Source organism: Aythya marila, assembly GCF_965140915.1.
Source record: "Aythya marila genome assembly, chromosome: 5".
Lineage (NCBI taxonomy): Eukaryota > Metazoa > Chordata > Aves > Anseriformes > Anatidae > Aythya > Aythya marila.
The window spans coordinates 48108383-48130938 of record NC_139046.1 but is presented as its reverse complement, the minus strand read 5'-3'; the positions used below and the strand labels follow the sequence as shown (position 1 = coordinate 48130938).

The window sequence follows — 22556 nt, the reverse complement described above, 5'->3', positions numbered from 1 at the left end:
GTATAAGGTAGAAAAACAAAAATTGAATGTGACTCCTGCAGTTGTTCAGGTAAAGCATCTAGAGAAGTAAAACAGAATTGTGTTACCACCCACAGAACAGTGTGAAATACTAGATTAGTTTTAAAATGATTTTGAAGACTCCTGAATACTAATTATGAGGGGAAAATGTGATGGTTTCAACTGAAAACTTATCATTGGTTAAAAGGATCAATGAAAAAGGGTTTAGAAACCCCTATTTAGCAGAACTAGAACTTATTCCAGTGCAATAGGTTTGTTTTGTGTGTTTTAAGGACTATTAACTGTCATGCCTTGCTGTGGTATGCAACAGGGATCTGTATGTTCTAGAAGTGGTATCAGCCAAAGGTCATTATAACCTGTAGAAACACTTCCAACTCTTAACAATATTACTCAAGGAGTGGTATTTCCCTTCAGTCATTAAAGAGGAGAACGTAATTACTGCCTACTGTTGAGTAAGACAAGATACAGGACCATACTATTCTGCTAACTTGTAAGCAGTCATCTTGAGATTTTGTGAGCTGTGATCTAAGCACAGCTGGTAGTCACAGGACTCAGCCTGCTAACGACACATGTATGAGGTAAAAACCTACCCAGGCAGGAGAACAGCTTGTTGCGGCTACTGTACCAACTTGTAACTTGAGAAAAGTTATATAAAATGGCTTCAGGCAGTTATTTTAGCACAGTGGTGTACTGCCTGAAGTTACCAGATGTTACTGCAAGCACTGTACCTCACCTTTACTTGCAGATCAAACAAAGTGCATGCCAGTACTTTCCTCACCCCACCCAAAAGCAGTGTGTATGCCAAATCAGCATGAAAAGTGAAGTGGCCAAGACAATGGAAGAAAACAAGGCATTAGCTATGTCTGCCAGGCCAGCACTGTTGGACTGTAGAAGTCATCGCTGGGGAAGTGAAAACTGGTTGTCAAGATTGCACTTTAGAGGACAGCATTTCACCAGTGCTCAGACTTAGTCCACAAGCAAGTGTTGAGTAGGTGCATTTGTAAATGGTGTTATGATACTTCCAACTGCTCAATGCTTGCTGTTTGCTATAAGCTGTACAACACATATGCTGCACTGCCTGTCCCTTTGGTGACCATCCCTTTGACCAAGCCTGAAGTTCTTCCAGCTTCTGCTGACTCAGATGCTGAGGATCTGATGCTTACTCTATTGGGCAGGAGAAGGCCCAGTAAAGCCTCGTTGAACATCTATGTACACATATAGCATGTACATATAGAACTTAGTATGTTCAAATGTGAATATGTACCAAAGCACCTTTTTTTTTTTTTTTGCTTGTTTTGTACGTGGGAAAGGCTTACCATAGCTCTAGCATTACTTTTGCATTTTGCAGGGGTTTTACTGTCGGTGGTTAACGAGGAGAGCCTTCAGCCACTGCTGAGACTGCAGCATAGGGGAGGAGAATAAGCAGGAGCCAGCCACTAGCAAAAAAAAAAAAAAAAAGTTGCTAATGTTACTCTAGGGTTGGGTTAATTCCTGTAACTAATTGTCTATGCAGAGACTGTAAAATGGATACAGATGCAGGTGGAAATGCCATTTACGTGACGATATGGGTTACTGGAAAGGAAAACAGGCAACCACCCACCCATGGCTGAAGGTCCAGTTCCTCTGAGCAAAATTTTACAAGTGAATTAGGAAACGAGCTTTATATTTACAACATAAACTTACCAAGTCTCAATTTCGCATGTCCTGCTGCTTCCTCAGTGGCGCACAGGAATACCCTAAGCGCCTTACGCACCTTCGCAGTTCATTAGGGCCCCATTAGAGCCAAGCTCTTTAATCCCCTAAACCCCTGCCTTTGCCTGGGCCTGGGGCTGCCGCAGCCGTTGGCCATGCTGTTGCCAGGGCCGTGCCGAGCCGTGCCAGCCCCGCCGCTCCGCCCCGAGGGCGGGCCGGGCTCTGTGGCACCGCCGCCCCCCAGCCCCATCGGCAGACGGTGCGGGGCTGGCAGGCGGCGGAGCTGGTGAGGGCCGCGGGGCCGGGGGCTTAGGGCTTTGGGGTTTGGGGCTGGGGGTGCGGAGGGGCCCGGGAGGGAGGGAGGAGTAGGGCGGGGGGCAGCGTTGTTGGGGCGGCACAAAGCCTGGCAGCCCCCGGGCTGAGTCACGGCACCGCACTGCGCTATAGCGGGACGCGGGGAGCCGAAATCCAGCCCCCCCTCATCCCCTTTTTGGGGGCTGCTTCTCCCCGCGGTGGTCCCGGGCGCCGAGTCGAGCCGCAGCAGCCCCCCGGGAGCGGCTCTGCCCGCGGGGACTGCGGAGAAATGCTGCTGCTGCTGCAGCCACAGCCACAGCGCCCAGCTCGAGAGAGGGGGCTTGCTGGGGGGAGTCCTGCCTTGCCCCTGAGCCGTGCTGTGCATTGCAGGCTGCAGCATTTCTATTTATAAAAAAAAGAAAAGCTGCGGTTTTACCGGTGGGTCGTCTCTCTGCAGTACAGGAGCAGAGGAAATACGACTCCTTTTCCCCCCAAAATTAGATACGTCAGTAGGGTTACTGGTGACAAAGCTATTCTGCTGGCTGTGATGGCTTTTATTAACCTTCCTTACGTTGTTCTGGTCATGGCTTGGTGGCTACTACAAGGACTTCTGTATTTTCTGCTTCTGCTGCTCTTGTTTTTTCCCTCAAAACTCTATGTGTTTATTTGTCACGTCAGTCGTGTGCTATAATAATGGCTCTTAGCAGGCTACTGTACTGTAAATGCAATGCAGAAAAATCTCTGTTCAGAAATGAACGAGGGGAAAAGTTACCTGAATATAGACGGGCTTATGTTTTGGGCCATTATGCCTGAGGCTCCACTCCTGCACACAAAAATCTCTACCCATGGTGAAGTACTGGTTTTATTTAAGTGGTTAGCAGACTTGCGTTGGCTCAGGTGCTCCCCGGATTCAATTCCTGGCACTGCTCTGAGTCTGGCGAAGGCCAAAAGGCAAAACTGCCGTGCTCTGCTGACAGCACAGTGTGGCTGAGGGCTCCGCTGGGATGGCGCGGTGCCCAGGGATGTTCTTGTTGCGGTCGGCTCTCGCTTCAGCCGCCAGCCTTGCTGTAACAGCCGGGCTAACGGCACTCCTGCAGATTGATGCCGCTTGTGGGAAGAGCCTCTGGATACAGGGTCTTGGAAGGCTCCTCACAAAGTTGTTTACCCTGGAAAAAATCACATCCCGCATCTGAAGGGTTTTATTTTTAACGTCAGCAATAAACAGAGGAAAAGAGTTTCTTGCTTTTTGTCAGTAGAAAAAATAACTAGACATAAGATGCAGTAGGATTTAAATAACGCTTTACAACAAAACCATCCTTTGAAGTTCACAGGCAATGTTTTGGAAGGAAAAATTCCATCCCGATGTGATTATGGCCTGCCACACCAGGCTCTTAACTGCATATAGAAATAGTTTCAAGCAATATGAACACAGTTAAGAGCAGCGATGCGAGTGCTTCGTTGTGATCTTATCTTAAGTGAGATCTGTTATCTGAATTCCTGGAATTCATGGGACTTCCAAATCCGACTTTGTCTTTGAAGATAAGTATGTCCCACATCCTTCTACCTCACGTGCTGGTCCTTCTCGTGCCTGTGCCTGCTTGTTACTTAGTCTGAAGAGCCTGTTCTCTGCAATAGCAGGGATGTTTTAGCGCTAGACGCTGCTGTCTGTAGCTCATTCTCTGCATGCAGAAGTCTGTCTGGCAGTTCCTGCTGCCATCGGAGTTACTGAAGCCTGACTTTCCCATCTTGCTGCTGCTTGCAGATGGCAGCCGTTGTGGAAGACTTGAGCCATGCCTGAGGTCCCATGGTGTGTAACTGCTTGTGCCAGCACCTCAGTGTGCATTTGGGCAGGGCTGGCAGGAGTATGGGGAGAGGAGGAGCAAATGCCTCCTTAGGGCAGCCGGATCTGTGCTGAGATCTCCCTGAGAGAGGAAGGGAATGCGGTCTGGCTCCAGGGTTATCGCTGAATTAATGTAAAAGCAAAGGCATTCAGACCTAAGCAACCTCTGTGTTAGGTGCACTTGCAGAAGGTTGCTGTTGGAATTAGTGAGGCCCGTTGGGTGGTGTGATAAGCAGGAAGAGAGCGGGCTGAGCAGCGGCCTGCCAGGGGCCTCCGGTGGCTGTGCTCTGAATAAAATCCCTGTTCTGAGAAGGTGCAGAGTCACTCCTCGCTCTTCTTCTGTGGCTTCTCTCAACAGTGACTTCATTAAAAAGGAGTCGAGTTTTGAGACCTTGATTCCTCACCATATGTTTTGCCAGTTCTGTGTCGACTTTTAATATAATAAACATTTCAAATCTGTTTATGCCTCCAAACTAGGGAAGAACCATGATCAAGATGAATTGTATCCTGTTAACCGTCTGCATCATTCTGGTTGCTTTTTGTAGTTCAGGTGAGTACAAAGGAGGCTTTTTGCTGATACAGTGTTATGACAGTGTGTGAAGAAATCATGGAAACTATGTCTGGGAAGGAAAAAAAAAAACAAGAAAGATCTGTATTATTTAATACCACTTTTGGGAATGAGAGTAACCTTATAAACAGGGCAGAGTTTCTGTTGCTGATTGTCTTTGGTCAGAATAGAGATGCATAATGTAGCAACAAAATGTTTGATTTTGCTGATGGAATATTGGATTCCTGTGGTATAAACTGGAAACTAGGTGTATAGCATGAGGGAGAAATGACAAAAAAAAAAAAAGAATAGAATAAAATTCTGATAAAAGTATCTTTTGTCTGTCAGTTTGGAAAATGTAATTTTTAAGGTAAAAGAAGCAAAATTTTAATACATTATTCTGCAGGTGACATGAAGATGAGTATATTTCAAAATGATACAAGTACATGCTTCAGAATCTTACTTTCAAAATTGCCAGTATCAATATCACAGAATCACAGAATCATCTAGGTTGGAAGAGACCTCCAAGATCACCAAGTCCAACCTCTAACCTAACAATAATGCTTGTACATTTCGTCTGGAGTCTTTAGTTTAACAACCATGGATATGTTTTGTGACAGTTAGATGCAGCTGGTGTTCTTCCATTTTTCTTATTAATGCTGATAATGTTTCAGCGCTTTATTATTCAGTAAAGGTAAAACCTTGTCTTCTTAGGTTATGCCCTAAGGTGTTACCACTGTGAGAACAGCCCTTCCTTGTGCAAGACCAATAATACTTGCTTATCAACTGAAGATGCTTGCTTGCAGATGAGATTTGGTATGTATGCTGTCCTACAGACTTAAAGTAAACATGGTTGTTTCAATTTTCACTGTCTGTGCACTTCTAATCTGGCCATAACAAGCATTTTTAGCCTCATGCAGAAGACAGCTTTGAATGCAAACATGAAGGTCGTGCTTGTAGTGAATTGACATATTTTGACTTGAAAGCAACTGATAAAGATGACGATGATTTAGACAGTTGATTTATATGTGTACTAGCACGTGCATAGATATCAGTATATACAGATAAAGGAAAAAAACAACACAGTAGTGGCTAGAAGAAAAAGCAGACAGCATTGACTATAAAATACAAAATGTTTGTCTTGAATTTGTCACACTTTAAAAACAGATAAAGCATGTGTAACTTGTACAATAAACTTGCAGCTAAAGACTTGGTCTTTTTAAAAATTATTTAAAAAATTATATTTTCCTGGGTGTGAATTTATCTGCATCTAAGGAACATGGTCAAGGATATTCAGGGGCATGGAGTTACTTTCCTAGTTGTTGAATAATGTTTGACTGTTGCTCTGAGTGACAGTGTATTCATTGGAAAACTAGAATATCATAAAAGGAACTCACTGTTTATTGAATTTGTAGCTGGCACACATTTTACTTTAGACTTGTTACCTCTAAGGAGTTAAAGTGGGTAAGCTCATGAAAGCATAGAGAAAACTGTTTACTGAATTTGAAGTTAATTGTGGTCATTCTAAGGTTTATAATTTTTAATGTAAATATAGGGTTAATATGATGCTAGATAAATACCTCAGCTGAAGGCCATTTTAGCTCTGTAACAAAGTATTTATTCGTCTCTCTGGAGTCCTGGAGTTCGCATTCTGTTTAAATGGCAGAAATGAAAATGTGGCAATCCTCCCAGACTTCCTTTGGATTGTGATTTACTCAGCACAGCCTTGTAATTGTTTTTTTTTTTTTAACAAAGAGATTCTGAAGCTAATAACCATCTAGTTGGAGGTCCCCCAGTGTCCAGGCAAAATGACAGCTTGGCATTGTGCACCTTGTAAATGAAGATGTTTGCAATCGTATTTTCCTGCCAGAGAGCCGGATGCATATGTGCAAGGTATACAGAAATGGACCTGCCAGCCTAGAGCACTGCACTAGGTCATCTCCGGCAGCTGTTTTCCTAGTGCAGGTCCCTTGAAAGTGAAATACTGAGTAAAGTGAAATAATCTCTCATTTTCCCAGTTGATTCCTTCTGCCCTTGAAAGACTGTCGTGCTGTCTTTGGACAGCAGGAGCAAATATGGAATGGGACTGCCATCTTCCTGGGACAGTCCTTGCTAAAGGTTCAGTTCTGGTGTTCCGGAGAATAGGTGAGAAGAGGGGAAGGCTCTCCTGCTCTTCAGGCTGTGTCTTCCACGTGTTGCATGTAGAAATGAAGCCAGTCACATGTGATGGGACTTGCCTTCAGCACAAAAATGAGCTTGAGTTACTGGACTTGCTCTGAGCTTGGTGGAGGCAAACACTTGGACTGCAGGACAATGCAAGAGCTGTGCGGTGAATTAGCAGACGAGTTAGGTTATGTGTTATCTTTGTCTGGCAGGAGGCCCAGAGGAAGAATTGTTTAAGCTCTAACCGCATATCTCCCAGAGTGTTGTTTAGTCTGAATGAGGAGCACTGGTTAGCTGAGCGCTATATATATATATATAGTTTAATAAAAATAAGTAATTTGTATTTACATATTTAAATATATATAACATACATCTTTTAGCCATATGTACATATACAAGAGCGTGCTGTGGATACAGGACTACAACTTTCTATCAATATTTACACTACCAAAGTCCTAGTGAAATCACATTCGGAAACTTAAAAACAACCGGAGAGGGGAAAAAAAAAGCTTAAAAAAAAAAAAAAAAAAGCGAGTACATTGTCTAGTCAGTGATTCTCTCTCCATACCAAAAATTGAATTACTCTTAATCTGTTTAATTATTTTGCAGGTAAACTGAGAACGTCCTCCTGCTGGAAGATATCCCAGTGCAATGTGAATGATATTGCTGTATTCTACCAGTTGGATAATTTTGAATACTTTTGCTGCCAACAAGACTTGTGCAATGAGAGCACAATTACTGCAGTTAACAAAGCAGCTTTCAGTATTGTCTCTGTAATGACCATGTTATGGATGCTTCTGTAATAACCGTTATCTATGCTGTACTTCCAAGCTGAAATTATACAAAATCATTAACTCTTTCCTGAATTGCACTTCTTGCATTTTCAGTTCCTAACCGGACTGAAGCTTGACCCTTTAATTTTGATTTCTACGTTTTTTTTTAAGGCTACATCTGTTAAACCACTGTCTCCATTCACGTGAAGGAGGACTTGTATTGTTAATGTTTTAGGGAATTCAGGAGTTTTGCCATGCCATCTGCATGGGGAAAATACCTTGTTCTGAAATAGTGTCATCTTGTGGAGAACCTGAGCAAACTTCAGTGGGTTAAGTGGAGAGGAAGGATTGCGGTAGGTCTTGGGCCAGAAAACTGTCCCATTGTCCCATGAATTTTAATTATTTTTCATTGGGATTTCTATTTTTTTTTTTGGATGTTACCTTTTTCATACACCGAGCAGTGTGTTTACCCTCAACACAGAAAGTGTTGGATCATAAGTATAAACTTGCTGTGGTGTTCATGACAAATGCTGAAGTATTTGATTTCAAGTGATGTAGACTCTTTGTTCCTGTCATTGTAACATTTTATCTTCCTTTTTTCAAGCCAGTAACAATGGTCAGTATGACTACTTTGGAAGAAAGCATCTAAATTTCTTAAAACCAAAACAAAATTAATGCTATAAGTGGGGAATGCACTTCCTCTTTTTATATTTCTGTGAGCATGCAGACAACATATACTAGCTTCCTTTCTAGGCTTTTATTTTTATTTCAGTTTTGCTTATATTTTTTTAAAAGTCTAGGATTTAAGCTAAGCATGTGCTTTGCACTGAATATTTCTCCTTATACTGAAAGTTGTTTATAAAATGCTAAGGAATTAAAATGACACAACTTGTTTACTTTCCCGTATAATTAGCTTTTGCTTTTTTGAAAACATGGGCAGGTAAACTTAATCCTTAAAGCTTCCACATAAGAGTATTAAACAAAAATTTAGAGAACTTTATATTTTGACTTTTATGCAACTCTAAATGCCAATCAAAATATATGTATATTTATACAGCATGCAGAAAAAAACACTCAGTTTTATGTGTACAACTTCCAGAGCTCGAGCACTCTGCACATTGTTCTGACTCAGTGGTGGAGACAGACCTTTGATGCTTCCCCTGGATTTAGGGAGCCTATCAGTCGAGTACAATGTGAAATTTTCCTTTGTCTCGTTTGGAACTCTTAGCATATTCCTGCAAGAGTCACGGTCCGTTGTCAATGACATATTCTCTTTCTGAGGACCCTAGCTAGTGCTGTCCAGGGCACCAGTGACACCAGTTCACTCAGTCATAACAAAGCAGGGGACAGCACTGTATTACTCCAAACCATCGTGTATTCTGCAGTGCATCTTTTGGTTAAGCTTATCTTAGCTATGAAAGCATACTGGGATTTCTCTGATCACTCAAAATATGAAAGCTATGCTGTCTTTGATTAATAAAAATTCCAGAAAAGAAAATGTGGAGAGTGTTGTTATTTAACAGCATGCTACTTACAGCTGAATATAGTTCTAGTTGTTTCTGTGTGGGATACATCCATGCTTCACATCCAGTGGCTCTTGATAAGTGCAAGCCAGACTTCTCCCACTTTCACCTGGAGATTGCTGCTGCCTGTGGTAAGTTAGTTTTGGCAGAGCGATTATTTGCTTTACAGAGCTGTTACGCCTAGTGGTGTCTGGAGTACAGGATAACTTGACACTGTTGCCTGGTGGGGTTTTTGATTATCTAAGTTGTTTACTCTGTTCTAAATTACTGGCACAATTAAAACCTGTTTCTTAAAATACTTTTATTTATTTTTATTTATATCCATAATTTATACACTAATAGACATCTAATCATCAAAGAGTATTCTCTGCATCTCCTCAATGTTCATTGCTCTTGTAGCCATTACTCCTTTTTTCTTGAGCAAGGGTTTACAAAGGAGTTATTTTTCCCTATAAGCATGTGAACAAGGAGATAAGTTATGGAAGCTGCAGTAGCAGCAATCAGGGCATGGAGAAATTCATTCTTGTGATCTGTCTTTGCCTGAATTCCTCCCTCATTCTGTTTTCCATCTTATACTTGGTGTTTTCCTTTGAAGGGAGGTTGGGCATGGAGAGTTTGGAAGCCCTGTGGTGATGATGGGAAGGTGGAGCCGAAACACCTGGTTGGTAGGAATTTTGCTGTATCTTGTCTCAAGTCATTCTCTGGTTTTCCCACTCATAAATGATAAGGTGGGAGGGAGGTCTCCGTGCTATTCCAGGATGCAGGAAATTCTGAAAAGAAGATGATATACGGAAAAAGAAGAGAGTTAGAGCAAGCAATTTCCTCCCACCCCATGTTGGGATGAGAGAAATAAGGAGGCTAAGAAGTAATGAGCTTTTATTTTGCAAAATGTGGGGGAATTCCTAAGGCAATAAATTAGTTCCAGCAGAGCATGCACATGAAGTAAGTTGGTATTGCGCTAACTGGGGCATCTGGATATTGTTGTTATATAAATGTTAAAGGCACCGGGTAACAGCAGTATTTCTCCATCTGGGAGAGAGCTTAATGTGTCCGAATCTCCACGTGTCTCTGAGGGACTCATATCTTGCTGGTAAATACATTCAGCCTTAGGCCTGGAGTCATAACAAGGAAGTTTGGCTACAAGACGCACGTAAACATTAAAACCAGTTATTTGTAAAATGTCCATGTTTGTTCCCTCAGAAAAAAGTACATTGTACTTTCTGACTTGATAACTCAGTTTCAAGATTGCACTAATGGGACCTTGATGCGGCACCCTGCATTTTAGAGAAGAACAGAGCAGCTAATTCGGCTGTGGGATCCCAGGAGGAAGCAGGTGGTCATTTCTACTCCCATCTTTCCAAGAACAGTTTATCTTTTATTGGGTTAAAAGATAAGGAAGACGTGCAGATGAGACTATGAGTTTATATGCTGTGTTGATTACTACAGTAAGGACAGCTCATATAGCATAGGAAAAGCTGTTCTGGAGCCTAGAAAAGTGAAAATTTAAGAATGCTTTTGGTTTCTTAAGTGGAATGAATAAAAAATGTTTGGAGCAAAGTTGCAGATAAGGACGTTTACTGAAGTTAGGAACTAATTTTGAAGAGTCAATTAATAAATGATGGGTATAAAAAGGGTTAATGTGAAGCAGCAGGTTCCTAAAGACAGACTGTTCCCCAGGCAACACTAATATGCACATCCCAATATATGAGAGTGGAAAATTCTGTGATTCTGGCCTACTGCAGAGACTACAGGGCTGGCTGTACACAGGAGCCTATCTTACTTTATATGTAAACCTGTTGTTATATCTACACCTTCTTCCGTATGTGTTGTTCTTCTACTGATCTTCTTTATTTTTCCTCAAAACCCTACATGTTTATTTGTAAGGTCAGTAGTGTGACATAACAGTTGTTAGCAGGGCTACAGTATTGATATACAATGTAGAAAAATCTCTGTTCAGAAATGAAGGAGGGGGAAAAGTTACCTGAATATCGATGGACTTACATTTTGGACTGTTATGCCTGAAGCTCCCCTCCTGCACACACACACACACACAAAACAAAAACAAAAACAAAAACAAAAACAAAAACAAACTATGATCAATTATAGGTTTTATTTAAGAGGTTATAAATCTTGTGTTGACTCAAATACTCTCCGGATTCAATTCCCAGCACCACTCTGAGTCTAGCGAAGTTGCTCATGGCACACTGCTGCTGTTCAGGAAGAGGGGTAACTCCACCCTTACTCATGGGATGTGTTTGTTTTGATGTTTGATACAAAAGTCATTTGTACCATTTTGGTGGCTAAGGATGATAATAAAGCATGTTCACTCCTGTTTTTCCTTTCTGACAGCTACTCAGAAATGTTAATTTTTGGCAGGTTTTGAGACCAATGAGGCTATGGAGACACTGCAGAATGGGACTAAAAAGTTGCACGTTCAGTGGGTGGAGGTTGTGGTCAGATGCACCCTTATTTGTTAGAGAGAGGGCTGCAAACCTAAACTAACTGAAGCAGGACATAATGCAAACATGACTGTTTAACTTCTGTGCTAGCAGATGCATCAGAAGGACTAATTTGTGAGTGTAGTAATGATGATACTGGCTTAAACGTTTCTGTTGCTGTTTAAGGATCCAGTTTTTGTTTGTGTTTCAGTGAAATGAGTTTCAGCACAGCATTTTTGGAATGCCAGCTAGCCCAACTCTGTTTTGAGAGTGTAACACAATGTTATTGTTCCCATGTGTACGATTGCCAAAGAACCCTTTATTCTTGAGAGCATTCACTCATGCAGTGCTGGGAAGCCTGTGGTCATGACGTTACGGAGAATTTCAGTGGGAAGTGTCTGTGGGAGCTCCCAGCTTCGCATTGTACTGGCCCAGTAGTTGCAGTGACAGTGCTCTCGCTTTGTCTTTTTGTCTGCAGCCATCTCCAGGAGAAATGACCAGGCACTCCTGTAATAAACAGTGTTGAATCATAAGAAGCTAGCTGTGAATTGGAAAAATGGACATAGACGCTGGTCATGCTGGCAAAGCTGTTTTGCCTCATCTCCAAGCAAATTCAGACAGAGCAGCTCAGGTTACAGCAGAGCTGTAGTCCACTTCATGCTCATGCTAACGTTCCCAGAGATACTAATGTTTTCCAGAGGACTTCAGACCCTAATCATCAGCTGTCACATTACTGGGAAGTTAAGGCATAAATGAGAATACAGGCACATTCATTTAGCTTGTAATCAGAAATGAATGAAGACAGTGTGCAATGTTGTACCAGAAAGAGATTAAAGCGATTGAATTGACAATCAGATCTTGAAGTTTAATCCCATTTAAACACGAGCAGTTTTTTTTTTTTTTTTTTTTTTTTTTTTTTTCTTCTTCTTGTCTCTAGTCATTTTGATTTTGTAGTCTGCTGTAAATAAAGCTTATTGCTCAATGTACTGGTATGTATGAACAGGTGCTTATTTTAAAAATGCCATGTCTGTAGCTGGGCCACACCAGAAGCCATAGAGTGCATGATGCGGCTAGGAAGCAACAGTTTGCATGCAGAAAAATGCACCGGAGAAGGAAAAACACGACAGCTGCTGGTCAGGCACACAAGGTACAGCTTCCTTTTGCACTGTATTGTGGTGGTTTTCCACTTAGAAAAAGGACTTTAAATCCATCCTCAGCGCCCGCCTGACCCGGGAGCCATTTTCCCCCGGGGAGCGCCGTTCCCGTCCCCTTTGCTCTCCCTTCCCCTCAGCCCCGGGGCTCCTCCGCTCCGCCCGGTGGCGCTGCCGGAGCCGCCTGGCGCTGGGCTGGGCCGGGCCGTGCTGCCGAGCCCGGGGGAGCTGCCGAGGCGGCGGCGAAGGAGGAGGAGGAGGAGGAGGAGGCGGCGGTGGCAGAGCCCGGCCCGGCCCGGCCGCCCCCCGGCAGGTGAGTGGGGCCGCACGGCGCCGCCTCCTCGCTGGCTGCGGGGGGACGCGGGGCCCGCCCGGCTCTACGGGGTGGTGGTGGGCCCGCAGCCGGCCCCGCAGCCCAGGCTGCAGCCTCCGGGGGTGGCTGGGGCGGGGAGGGGGCCCCGGCTGCCTGCTCCCGGCACCGCGTCCCCGGAGGTCCCATGGCAAAGCGGGGACCCCACTAAAAAGGGGCCCTGCACCTGCCCCATTGCACCTGCCCTTTGCCGCAGGCCCTGTGCTCCTGCTTTCTGTCTCTGCTGATGGAGGCCAATTCCTGCAGGAGGCGAGGGTGTTGGGCCCAGCAGGGGGATTGGCTTCTAGGGGAAAGTGTAATGTCGTTGAGAAATAGCTGCGTTATTTGCACAACAGCTATATAAATGCACTGTTAAATTTTCTTGGTTCAGCAGGAGGGTTGGTGTCCTGGCAGGCCATCGCATAGGCAGATCCATGGGTAAATGCGAAATGTGCAGTTGCAGTGAGGAAACATATCTGAAAATGCTTTGCTTTCAGTGTCCATGTTTAAAGCACAAAGTCATTCTAGGAAATACATTTAAATTAATAAAGCACTTGCCTAAATTTTCACATACTGCTGTTGGGAGCCTTTCTACTGCTGCCCTGTTAAGAGAAGAGCATGGGGGCTACCATTACGTCCCTTGCAGAGAGGATGCTGCCTGTTTTCTAATATAGTCATTCTGCAAGAGAAGAGGTAAAAGACCTTCTGTAGCACCTTTGTAGTGAGACCTCAGATGAGTGCTGTTTGAAGCTATTATACCAGAATGACTTTGAACAGACGTGGGGAAGGTTAGGCAAATGTGTGTAGTTCTGTGGAAGTCAGGGGACTGTTTGTCAGCATTCCTAATCATCTGAGGAGGCGTTTGTAACATCATGTTTCAGTAGTCTACCCTGTAGATTCCCTGTAGATTGGTAAGTCTCAAGCTGTGGGGGTTCTTTGACCACCTAAGTATGACCTGCTGCTGAAATGTGTCCCCGTCTGCTGTTGTGCACCCCTGATTGCCCCTTGTGGTAGGCCCTGTGTTTGCCTGACTCAGGGAAGCAAGCAGGCTTGGAAGCTATCCAGGTGAATACATGGTTAGTATTTTTTTTATAGCTGGATTTGGCTGCAGCTAAAGCTGGACAAAGAGAATGGAAGAATATGAAGCCAAAGCTGCCAATGGGACTCTCCTCTTTGGTTGCATCCTGTTGTGCTAAGAGCTGAAACCTCAGCTGAACTTTAAGCATCAGGAGTAGCTGGTTTTGTAAAATTCAGCAGTCCTTTGTTATATCTCCTGGAATTTGTGTAGGGTTCAAGTATCCTGGCTGTTCTTCAGTGAAGAAGAGATCAAGGGAAATGAACGTATAGTGCATGGCAAAGAATGATTATCAACACAGCGGGATATGCAAGGTGAAGAGTGGGATGAGATACACTGGCAGCGATGAAACAGTGTGGGACATTGAAATTGAGGACAAGCAGTCTGAACTTACTGGGGAAAGACAAATGATCTGTCACAGCAAAAACTTCCCAGACAATATAGTCACAGAGGATTTGGATTCCCTGCTTCTCATACTTGAGAACCGGTAGTGCTATGTTCAGGAAGTAGGCTGCCAAAGATAACTGGTAGTGCTATGTTCTGGAAGTAGGCTGCCAAAGGAAGGAAAATGATGATAGGCAACTTGGTTAAATTCTGTTTAGGCGATCCTGCAAGCAGAAGGGACTGTGTTGAGCGTTCCACTTGCAGCTTTGCCATCTTCGGTGCTCTAATTGGCTGTCTGTATAAAAAAACAAAAAAAAAAAATCATCATTGGTTGACTTTATGCTGGCTAAGGGAAGTCTGTTCAGTTTTGTTTCCCAGCTTGATTTGGAAAGCTTGTCAATATTTACTATCCCTTGTATAAACAAAAACACATCAGAAGGTAGCAGTTGAGGTATTCAGGTAGGAATGCTGGCACGTGAAGTGACCAAAAGTGATTGCAGCAGTCAAAGCTGTAAATGAGCGAAAATAGCCATTAGTAAAATGGAAATGCGCCGTGATTACATCTAGTGAGTCATTTTACTCCACTTTGTACATGGGTAACCCTTTAATGTGTCTGGAAATGAGCTTTTTGCAGAGAGCAGATTTGATGTTACAGCTCTGGAGGAGTTATGGGTGGGGTTTTTACTTCTAAGTTGTATAATTTCTGTCCCCAAGCCCGCAGCTTGCTTGTTGATTTTAATGTTAGAAAAGATTCCTAGCGTAATCCATTTTGACCTTTGTAGATAACATAGGCCATAGAGTGCACTCTGTGATTCCTGCTTTTAGCATTGAAAATATAACCATCTTTAAAGCAGTCTCTGCTATCATTCTGCATACCTTTTAAGGAAAGCTATGTGCTAACGTTTATAATAAACTCTTTTCCAAATTCAGTACCGCTGACTGATCTGTGCATGCATATTTCAAAAGTATGTAATACAGATTAGAAAGGATGGATTATTTTCCTCTGGATGTTGCTAGTTGAGAGTGAAAATTACTGAAGTGCAGCTTTGCTTCTTACTTCATGCTGCTCGTCGGAATTACTATACAGAGGCAGAGCAATATACATTAGTCTGCTCTTAATGTGCATCTCCTTGACACAGTTTGGTATTTACTGCATTGGCTATTTTAAAGACTTTGTCCATTTTTTTCTCAGCCAAGCTTGTCGCTGTTGTTCAGTATTGTTCTTATCCTTAGAACTGCCTTCTACCTGCTTGGTATTTTGCTTCTTATAGCTGTGTTAGAGCCCGTACTTGTGTTTATTGTGAGACTGCAGCTTTCCGTGGTCTGAGGCTGTAATTACAGGTATGTCTGGTACATTGGTACCATTTAGAAATACGTGGTGCTTGGTTCAGAGCAGAAGAAGCAAGGAATGCTTGTTTGCCTGGAGGTTTAGATGCTAGCATTTAATATGCTGATCAGTGACCTCGGGTTACAACACTCATGTCATTTTTCTGATGAAAGCAGTCATGGCAATTAATGCAGTATGCTGTTCTTTAACGCTTTCAGTCGTTGTGTAGGGTTTTATAGAAATATGCATTGATATAATCCCTGTCACATTGCAGTGGCAGGCAGAATGTTTAAAGTCAGGTTAAATATTAGTGAACTTCAAGTGGCTCATATCTTTTATTTATATATGGAAATAGCAACTATGCTGAGTAATACTTATGGCATTTAAATTTTAAATACTTTCTTGGATTTTTTTTGATAGTATTGACATTTTACTAAAAACAAGTTTTTAGAAAAGGCATAACATGCATATTTTATACATAATTACATTATTTCTCAGCAGCTAGTAACGTGATGGAGCTGTTAACAAACACTTAAAGTTAGAATTGAGTATTTTACTTTGAAATACCCAGAGAGAAGGACCAGTTAGTTAAAGTTACCTGAGTCACTGACATTTACTAATGTATTGTTTCATTTGTTTTTTCATAGCTATCTTGAAACTATGTGGAAATGGGGTAGTGGAGATGATTCTCCTTCCAAAGCTGTAAGTACTGCATTTCTTTTAAGATAATAATTTCTTAAGAACTTCCGACGTACAGAACCCTTAACTGATGATCTACTAATCATATATGTTTGCTCTGTCATAAAGAAGTTGCTTAACTGGTTTCACTGTGATTCACTTTTAGGACTCTAAAAGTCAAGTTGGGTTCTTGCTCGATATTTAATCCTTGCGTAACACGACTGCTCTATTCATCTTCATTATGCTTAACTTGCTTTAAGAGAGCATCTATAAGAATTACATAGACTTTATCCCAAGTGTGTTTTTTGTGCGTAGCATGTTAATAAAATATTTTGTTGCCACTAGGTTCAGTGACACTACTGCTAGATATCTACTGGATTTTCATTATAATAAGGAAATCAGGTCCTTGTACATTAAATATGTCAACATACAGTATAGCTTAATTATTTTTATGGCCTTTTCTTGTTCATTGAAAAGTGATGTCATCCCCTCCTGCCTTTTTTTTTCCTTTAAGTGAACTATTGCTGTAGTTATGTTCAAGTTTATTTTAAGAAATGTGTTATTGATGGAAAGGTGAGGGATATTGAGGGATGCTGCTTTTTTTTCCCCTGATTCCTTAAAAAAATAAAGCTGTGTTTTAAAGTCTCAAGTAGAGTTAGGTAGATCTGCTTGAAATTGTTAAAACTTTTTTTTTTTTTTTCATTATTATTCCATACAGATGTTAGATGACTTTCAGAGACAGAGGGGAAAGTTGCTGTTCAAAAGAATTTATAATATGGAAATAGCTATATAAGGATTAAGAAAAGAAAGAAACTGCAAGGAATTTCTGAGATGGCAAAATACAGGGATTACTTGTTTGTGCACAAATGATCAAGTAATTGTAGTGGTCTGACTGAATCATAGTACAATGAAGAGTGTTTCTACACAGATGAAATCATATTATTACAATTATGTTGTGCGTTCTATTTTACATGGTTTTATATAAACCCTTCTGCTACTGTATCTGACAGACCAGTTCAAAACAGTCTGGTACATGTCCATACAGTATATGTATGTTTTAATATTGCATTCTAATAAGATTTGCTGAATATGTTTAAAAAAAAAAAAAGCTGATGGCACAAGAATTATTGTCTGCGCTATCTTGCTTGTTCAAAATATGCTTTATGTCTGCAGGCTGCAGGGTCACAAGATGCAGGAAACATGTCGGTGACAGATTTGACTGAACAGCTGACAAGTACTGAACAGCTGGTAACTCAGCTAAAGGAGCTTGTCCGAGAGAAGGATGCTGAGCTTCGAAATAAAGATAATCAGTTAAAGGTACTGTGTGTATATTTTTGTCAAAGACACAGTTTAAAAAAAAACACATCAGTCCTGTTTATCGTATGCTGTTCTTGTAGACAAGTTTAATAATCAGTTATAACAACTTCAGGAACCCGGGGAAGCACTGGTTACAATTAGCTGTTATGTTTCCTGGGCATTACAGCTTTTTGCCAATGCATCTTCATAGAATCACTTAGATCATCAGGTCCAACCGTTAACCTAGCACTGCCAAGTCTGGCACTAAACCGTATCCCTAAGCACCACATCTACACATCTTTTAAATACCTCCAGGGACAGTGTTCCAAAATTGTAACTGAATTTGGATATTGCACAGGCAGCAGTCTCTTCACGGGAAAGATTATTTTTTTTTGTAATTACTTTAGATTTCTGTTTTTGTTTCTCTTTTTTTTTCTTTTTTCTTTTTTAAATGGGAGACTTGAAGGATGCAGTTGTTCAGGTAGCTAATTTAAGCCCTTCATGACTGTAATGTTTGTAGGAGGAGAGGGAATCTGCTGATGCCAAACTTTCCAAAGTGAAGCTGCAAAACAAAGCCAAGGTTGCATCATTAACCTCGCAACTGGAAGAACTTAAGAAACAGTTATCAACAGCAGGAGGGTTAGAGGAAAAAGCAGAACAAAAAAAGGTAAGTGTCTTTACATTTGAAAGTAGACATGTTATTGTGCTGGACTTGCATATGGAACTGAAGTCCAAATGTTGATCTGAGTCAGGTTAGGATCAAGGTAGACTTTGTAGCTGTTGTCTGTCCATCTGTGTATTTCTATCTCATTCTGTTTATCTTTCTCTAGAAATTTAGAAAATTGTACATTCCTTTCAAATTGTTTTATTAAAAAAAAAATCTTACTGGTTTTCATCTTATTACTGGCTCAGACTCTTAACACATGAAGATAAGCTTTTCGAGAAGAAATAGAAACAAGGCTAGCTTGTTATTTAAATATCAAAGACAATAATGGAAATATAAGAATGGCCTTGGTAGCAAAATTTAGAGCAAGTATAGTAATCTCTCATTTAAGTTACAATTGTTTTACCATTAACAAAGATTTTTAAATTTGTTTTTAGTAATGCAGTTATGTTAGTAGAGATTTTCTATAAAATAGTATATTTTAATGACATACAACTTCTAACACAACTTTAGTGAGACTTCAGTACTTTTTAAAGACATGATAAAGTGGAATAAAAGCAGATCAGTCTGTTGAACTTCCTGTGTGTCCTCAAAAACATGCAGTGGCTAATTATTTACATCTTCCCAATTTTTCTAGGAAGACATAGTTTTAGCAATTGGGTTTGATTTCTTTTGTAATGGCAGACAGTTTCTATAATCCAGTAGTTGTATCTCCTGAATTCTGATTGGAAACACTGTGTTTAGGAGGAATTCAATTAACTTTGCCCCCCAATATTTTTTTTCTTTTTCCTGAGTTATATTGGTTATGCATGCCAGATTATGTGGGTTACAGTGGCCAGAGGAAATGAATACCCTTTTTGTATGTTTCAGTCCACCTTGCGTAATTAATAATTACCATTAATAATTTAAATATTAACATTTTTACTAGTTTGATCAAAATACTGTGCCTGCTTTGTTTAGCTTCTACTTGGAATACTTAATATATAAGAGAATAGGAATACAAACTACAAGGCCACTTTATTTCACCAGTATTGTCTGAACAGGTAGAAGTAATGAAGTCAGTCTCTACTTACTTATGGAATGTGAAACTCCCTGTTTTTGCAGGCATCAAGAGATGGTGACCAGGAAAATGCTGCAGCAAATCGTGGGAAAATATTGGTGCTGAGAAGGAGAATTGAAGAACTAGAATCCCAGATCACACAAAAAAATGAAGAGCTACAAAAAAAGGTGGTGTTTTATATGATGCTGAGTGTATGTTTTTTCACATGTGTGGTGTAGGATTATATTTAAAGACTAAAGAGATATTTTGAGAAAGTTTTGGGTTGAGAAAACAGAGGTTATGTGCTACAACCTGCCTGAACAAATACAGTGAGATTCTTTCATTGTGTTTTCAGTTAACATTGAATCCTCAAGCATGCTTATAATAGTAGTTTGAAAATAAATAGAAAAGGAAACACTGTATGAACTGTGTGGGTTAATGTTATCTTTAAGTCTTCTATTTTGAATTAAAATGTTTTGCTTCAGTTTTGCTTGTTGCAAAAATAGCTAATGACAGAAAGAAATACAAATAATGATTTTGTGTTACAGTTTGTAACAGTGATGTATTTTGTGGACATTATTGTTGACTGGAAGGTGGCAGGAATGTGAGTACTGCAGAATTTCAGAGAGAAACAGGCTCAGTCATTAAATGTTAGAGTTAAAATTGAACCAGGTTATAAATGTGATTGTAATTTTTTCTGTACCCTAAAATAGGTACTATGGTGGTGATGCAAACTGTGCTAGAAATACAGATTACATGCAGTGTTGTCTTTTCATTTTCAGAATGCTGAACTGGAGGCCCAGCGCTGTCGGGGGACTGAAATGGATGCCATGCTGGCGGAGAAAGAAAAGAAGTTAGCTGAAAGAGATGCCTATATCATTGATTTACAGATAGCCTGTGGATCAGGTGGTGCTGCCAATGAAATACTCTTGCCCAATGAAGAATTGAAGGTATATATCTCAGATATAAAACCTCCACAGAGGTTTCAAAGAATCAGAAACAATTCTGATGTTGTATGGTTGATCCTTTTCTGAAGCACAAATTACCAGCAGTTACTCATGTGACTACAATTTCTTCATTGATTATTTTCATTTATTTTAATATGTATATAATTATTTACTTTAGTCGGTAATAATATTGACTAAATAATACTTTTACTGACTTTTAAATCTGATGAGAAATTTCACTCAAATTAAAACCAAACCTGAGCTTCTAGTTTAATGTTGCTTGCCTGAGGGAGGGCTGGATGGTGGGTGTTTTTTCTGGGCCCATTCTTCTAATTTTCTAACGGTTTGCATTCTAAAGAATGAGCTGTCCATTAAAGAGTCTTCACTGCAAAGCATGCAGATTCTTGTTCAGAACCTTACCAAGAAGGTTGGAGACAGTGAAGAAAAATGTAGCTTGTTCCAGGAACAGATTGAGAGTCTTAAAACTGTTCAGAGCAATGAAAGAGAACGTTTCCAAGAAATGGAAGCTGCATATATAGAAAATGTAAGTAAACACTCTAGAAATATTTACATCTGTTGGTGGAAGATATGGTATCTTGACTGTAGAATTGCTATTTCAATAAATGAGAAATGCCATTCTTAATTTTCAGTGATTCTTGAGTTAAGGTTTATATGGCGATCAGATGAAGTAAGAATAATGAAGTAGTCAGTAAGTAGATGGTTTGTACAGATAATTATTGAAAATTAAAATTACTGTGCTAAGAAGGATTTTAAGGATGAGGCTGATGTTTGTGCACAGAGGAGATAGTATGTAGTATGACATACTATGAGTGAATGACATACTATGAGTGATAGTATGAGTAAAGTGAGTTGTGCAGCATTGTGGTTGAAGAACCTCCAAGCCTGTCTTCCCTTTGGCGCTACACCTGAAGGTGCAAAAGTGCACGCGTGCAGTGGCTAGTAGTGTTTTGGGGTTATTTAACCATTCTCAGTGTAATGTGGCTATTTGACAGATCACTTTAATTTGTGCTGTGAGCTAACTGATGCACTTCTTAGCAAGAGAGCATTGAAATACATTGTTTTCCTCCTAACTTTGAAAAATAGCTGGTGAAGATTAGTATACATAATGGGGAACTATTCTAGAAGTTTGAGGCTGATTAACAGGCCAAGACAAACTTTTTTTTTTTTTTAAATAACAATTAAAAATGAAAAAAATAAAAATAAACACCACTTTAAAAGGAAAAAGAATCTAGGGAGCATGTTATCCTTTTTTTGATGTTGATAGTACATCACATTAAATCTGAGATTTAACTTCCAAAGGAGTTTCAGCACAACTGTAAGGAATTTAGATTTTAATGTGATGTGGTTGATCCCTCAGAATTTGTTCTACCATGTATGAAACTATTGATCTCCGGATTTCCTATATTATTTGATACCTGAGTTTACTTTATCTGATACTTTCGATCCTGAATATTAGCATACATGTTCAGTAGCACAACATTGCATGTTTTGATAGAAGAAATAAAGAAAAAGACAAACAGCTGAGACTAAAAGCCATTGTGGTGAGCACAATGTGGTCATTGAAATACAAACCTTTTCACTTTATGTGAAAAAAACTGCTTATCTTTAAAAAAAAAATAAATCTTGAATTTTAATTTAAAATATCATTGGCACAAGATTCCAAAAGTTACAGTTCTTATAAAAGTAAGATAGCTAACAAAGATGCTGGAAGAAGAATGCAAGTTCTTGAGTAGGAAGAGGTGGCTAGGTTTCAAAGCTATTTGGGCTTAATTGATTTAAACCTGCTAGAAATTATTATGAACAGTGTAATCTTTTAGAAGAAAGAAGTATCAGAATGATAGCATCTAAAAAGGTGTAGATCTGTGGTGTTAAACAAAAATCAGCATTACAGGCCTTTTCATTTAAAGTTTGTTACTGTAGAATTGAGGCAAATTTCATGCAAGTTGGAGGTTTATGCGCCATTAACTTCAGTAATCAGTCAGTGATTACTGTGTTTACTGGTAAGTGGAAGCAAGAATACACTATCTTGCTGTACCTTTATTTAGACAAGCCAGTGTACTTTTAATGTACCTTTGTGGACTGGTTTCATATTTACTTTCTTTGTGTTTTCAGGTACGTGTATTTCAAAATATAATCCAGGAAAAGGAAAAGGAATTGGAAGCACAGAGAAAAAAACATGAACAGGAGCTCTTTAAATTAGTTGCTAAATCTGATGCAAGTGCTGACCTAGAACAGGTATGTTGCTTTGGAAACTCGGTTGCTTGCTTTGACTTAGAGAGTCGTGGTAGATTAGAAACATGTAGTGAATAACCTCTGTGATGCAGTTCAGAAGTCTGG

The 22556-nt window shown here is 40.4% G+C and overlaps 2 protein-coding genes across 14 annotated transcripts in view; both read left to right on the top strand.

The window, feature by feature from the left end:
- The first annotated feature begins 1924 nt into the window (after positions 1 to 1924).
- LOC309878764 (CD59 glycoprotein-like) lies at positions 1925 to 7413 on the top strand. 2 transcript variants are annotated; one of them, XM_082761680.1, is made up of 4 exons: positions 1925 to 1996; positions 4322 to 4394; positions 5106 to 5207; positions 7164 to 7413. In XM_082761680.1, the coding sequence occupies exons 2-4, from the start codon at positions 4331 to 4333 to the stop codon at positions 7355 to 7357; spliced, it is 360 nt and encodes a 119-aa protein (XP_082617806.1). In that variant the 5' UTR covers positions 1925 to 1996; positions 4322 to 4330; the 3' UTR covers positions 7358 to 7413. The 2 variants fall into 2 exon arrangements, with proteins under 2 accessions (XP_082617806.1, XP_082617805.1); XM_082761679.1 differs by lacking the exon at positions 1925 to 1996 and adding an exon at positions 3619 to 3811.
- A 5272-nt stretch (positions 7414 to 12685) lies between these two features.
- LOC309878480 (uncharacterized protein) overlaps positions 12686 to 22556 on the top strand; it is a 45093-nt gene continuing 35222 nt past the window's right edge. For all 12 annotated transcript variants that reach the window (XM_082761023.1, XM_082761029.1, XM_082761026.1 and 9 more), the window contains exons 1-8: positions 12686 to 12752; positions 16222 to 16276; positions 17426 to 17569; positions 18069 to 18215; positions 19317 to 19439; positions 20034 to 20201; positions 20557 to 20742; positions 22332 to 22454. In XM_082761023.1, the coding sequence (XP_082617149.1) occupies positions 16235 to 16276; positions 17426 to 17569; positions 18069 to 18215; positions 19317 to 19439; positions 20034 to 20201; positions 20557 to 20742; positions 22332 to 22454 (933 nt within the window). In that variant the 5' untranslated portion in view covers positions 12686 to 12752; positions 16222 to 16234. The remainder of the gene's footprint in view (positions 12753 to 16221; positions 16277 to 17425; positions 17570 to 18068; positions 18216 to 19316; positions 19440 to 20033; positions 20202 to 20556; positions 20743 to 22331; positions 22455 to 22556) is intronic.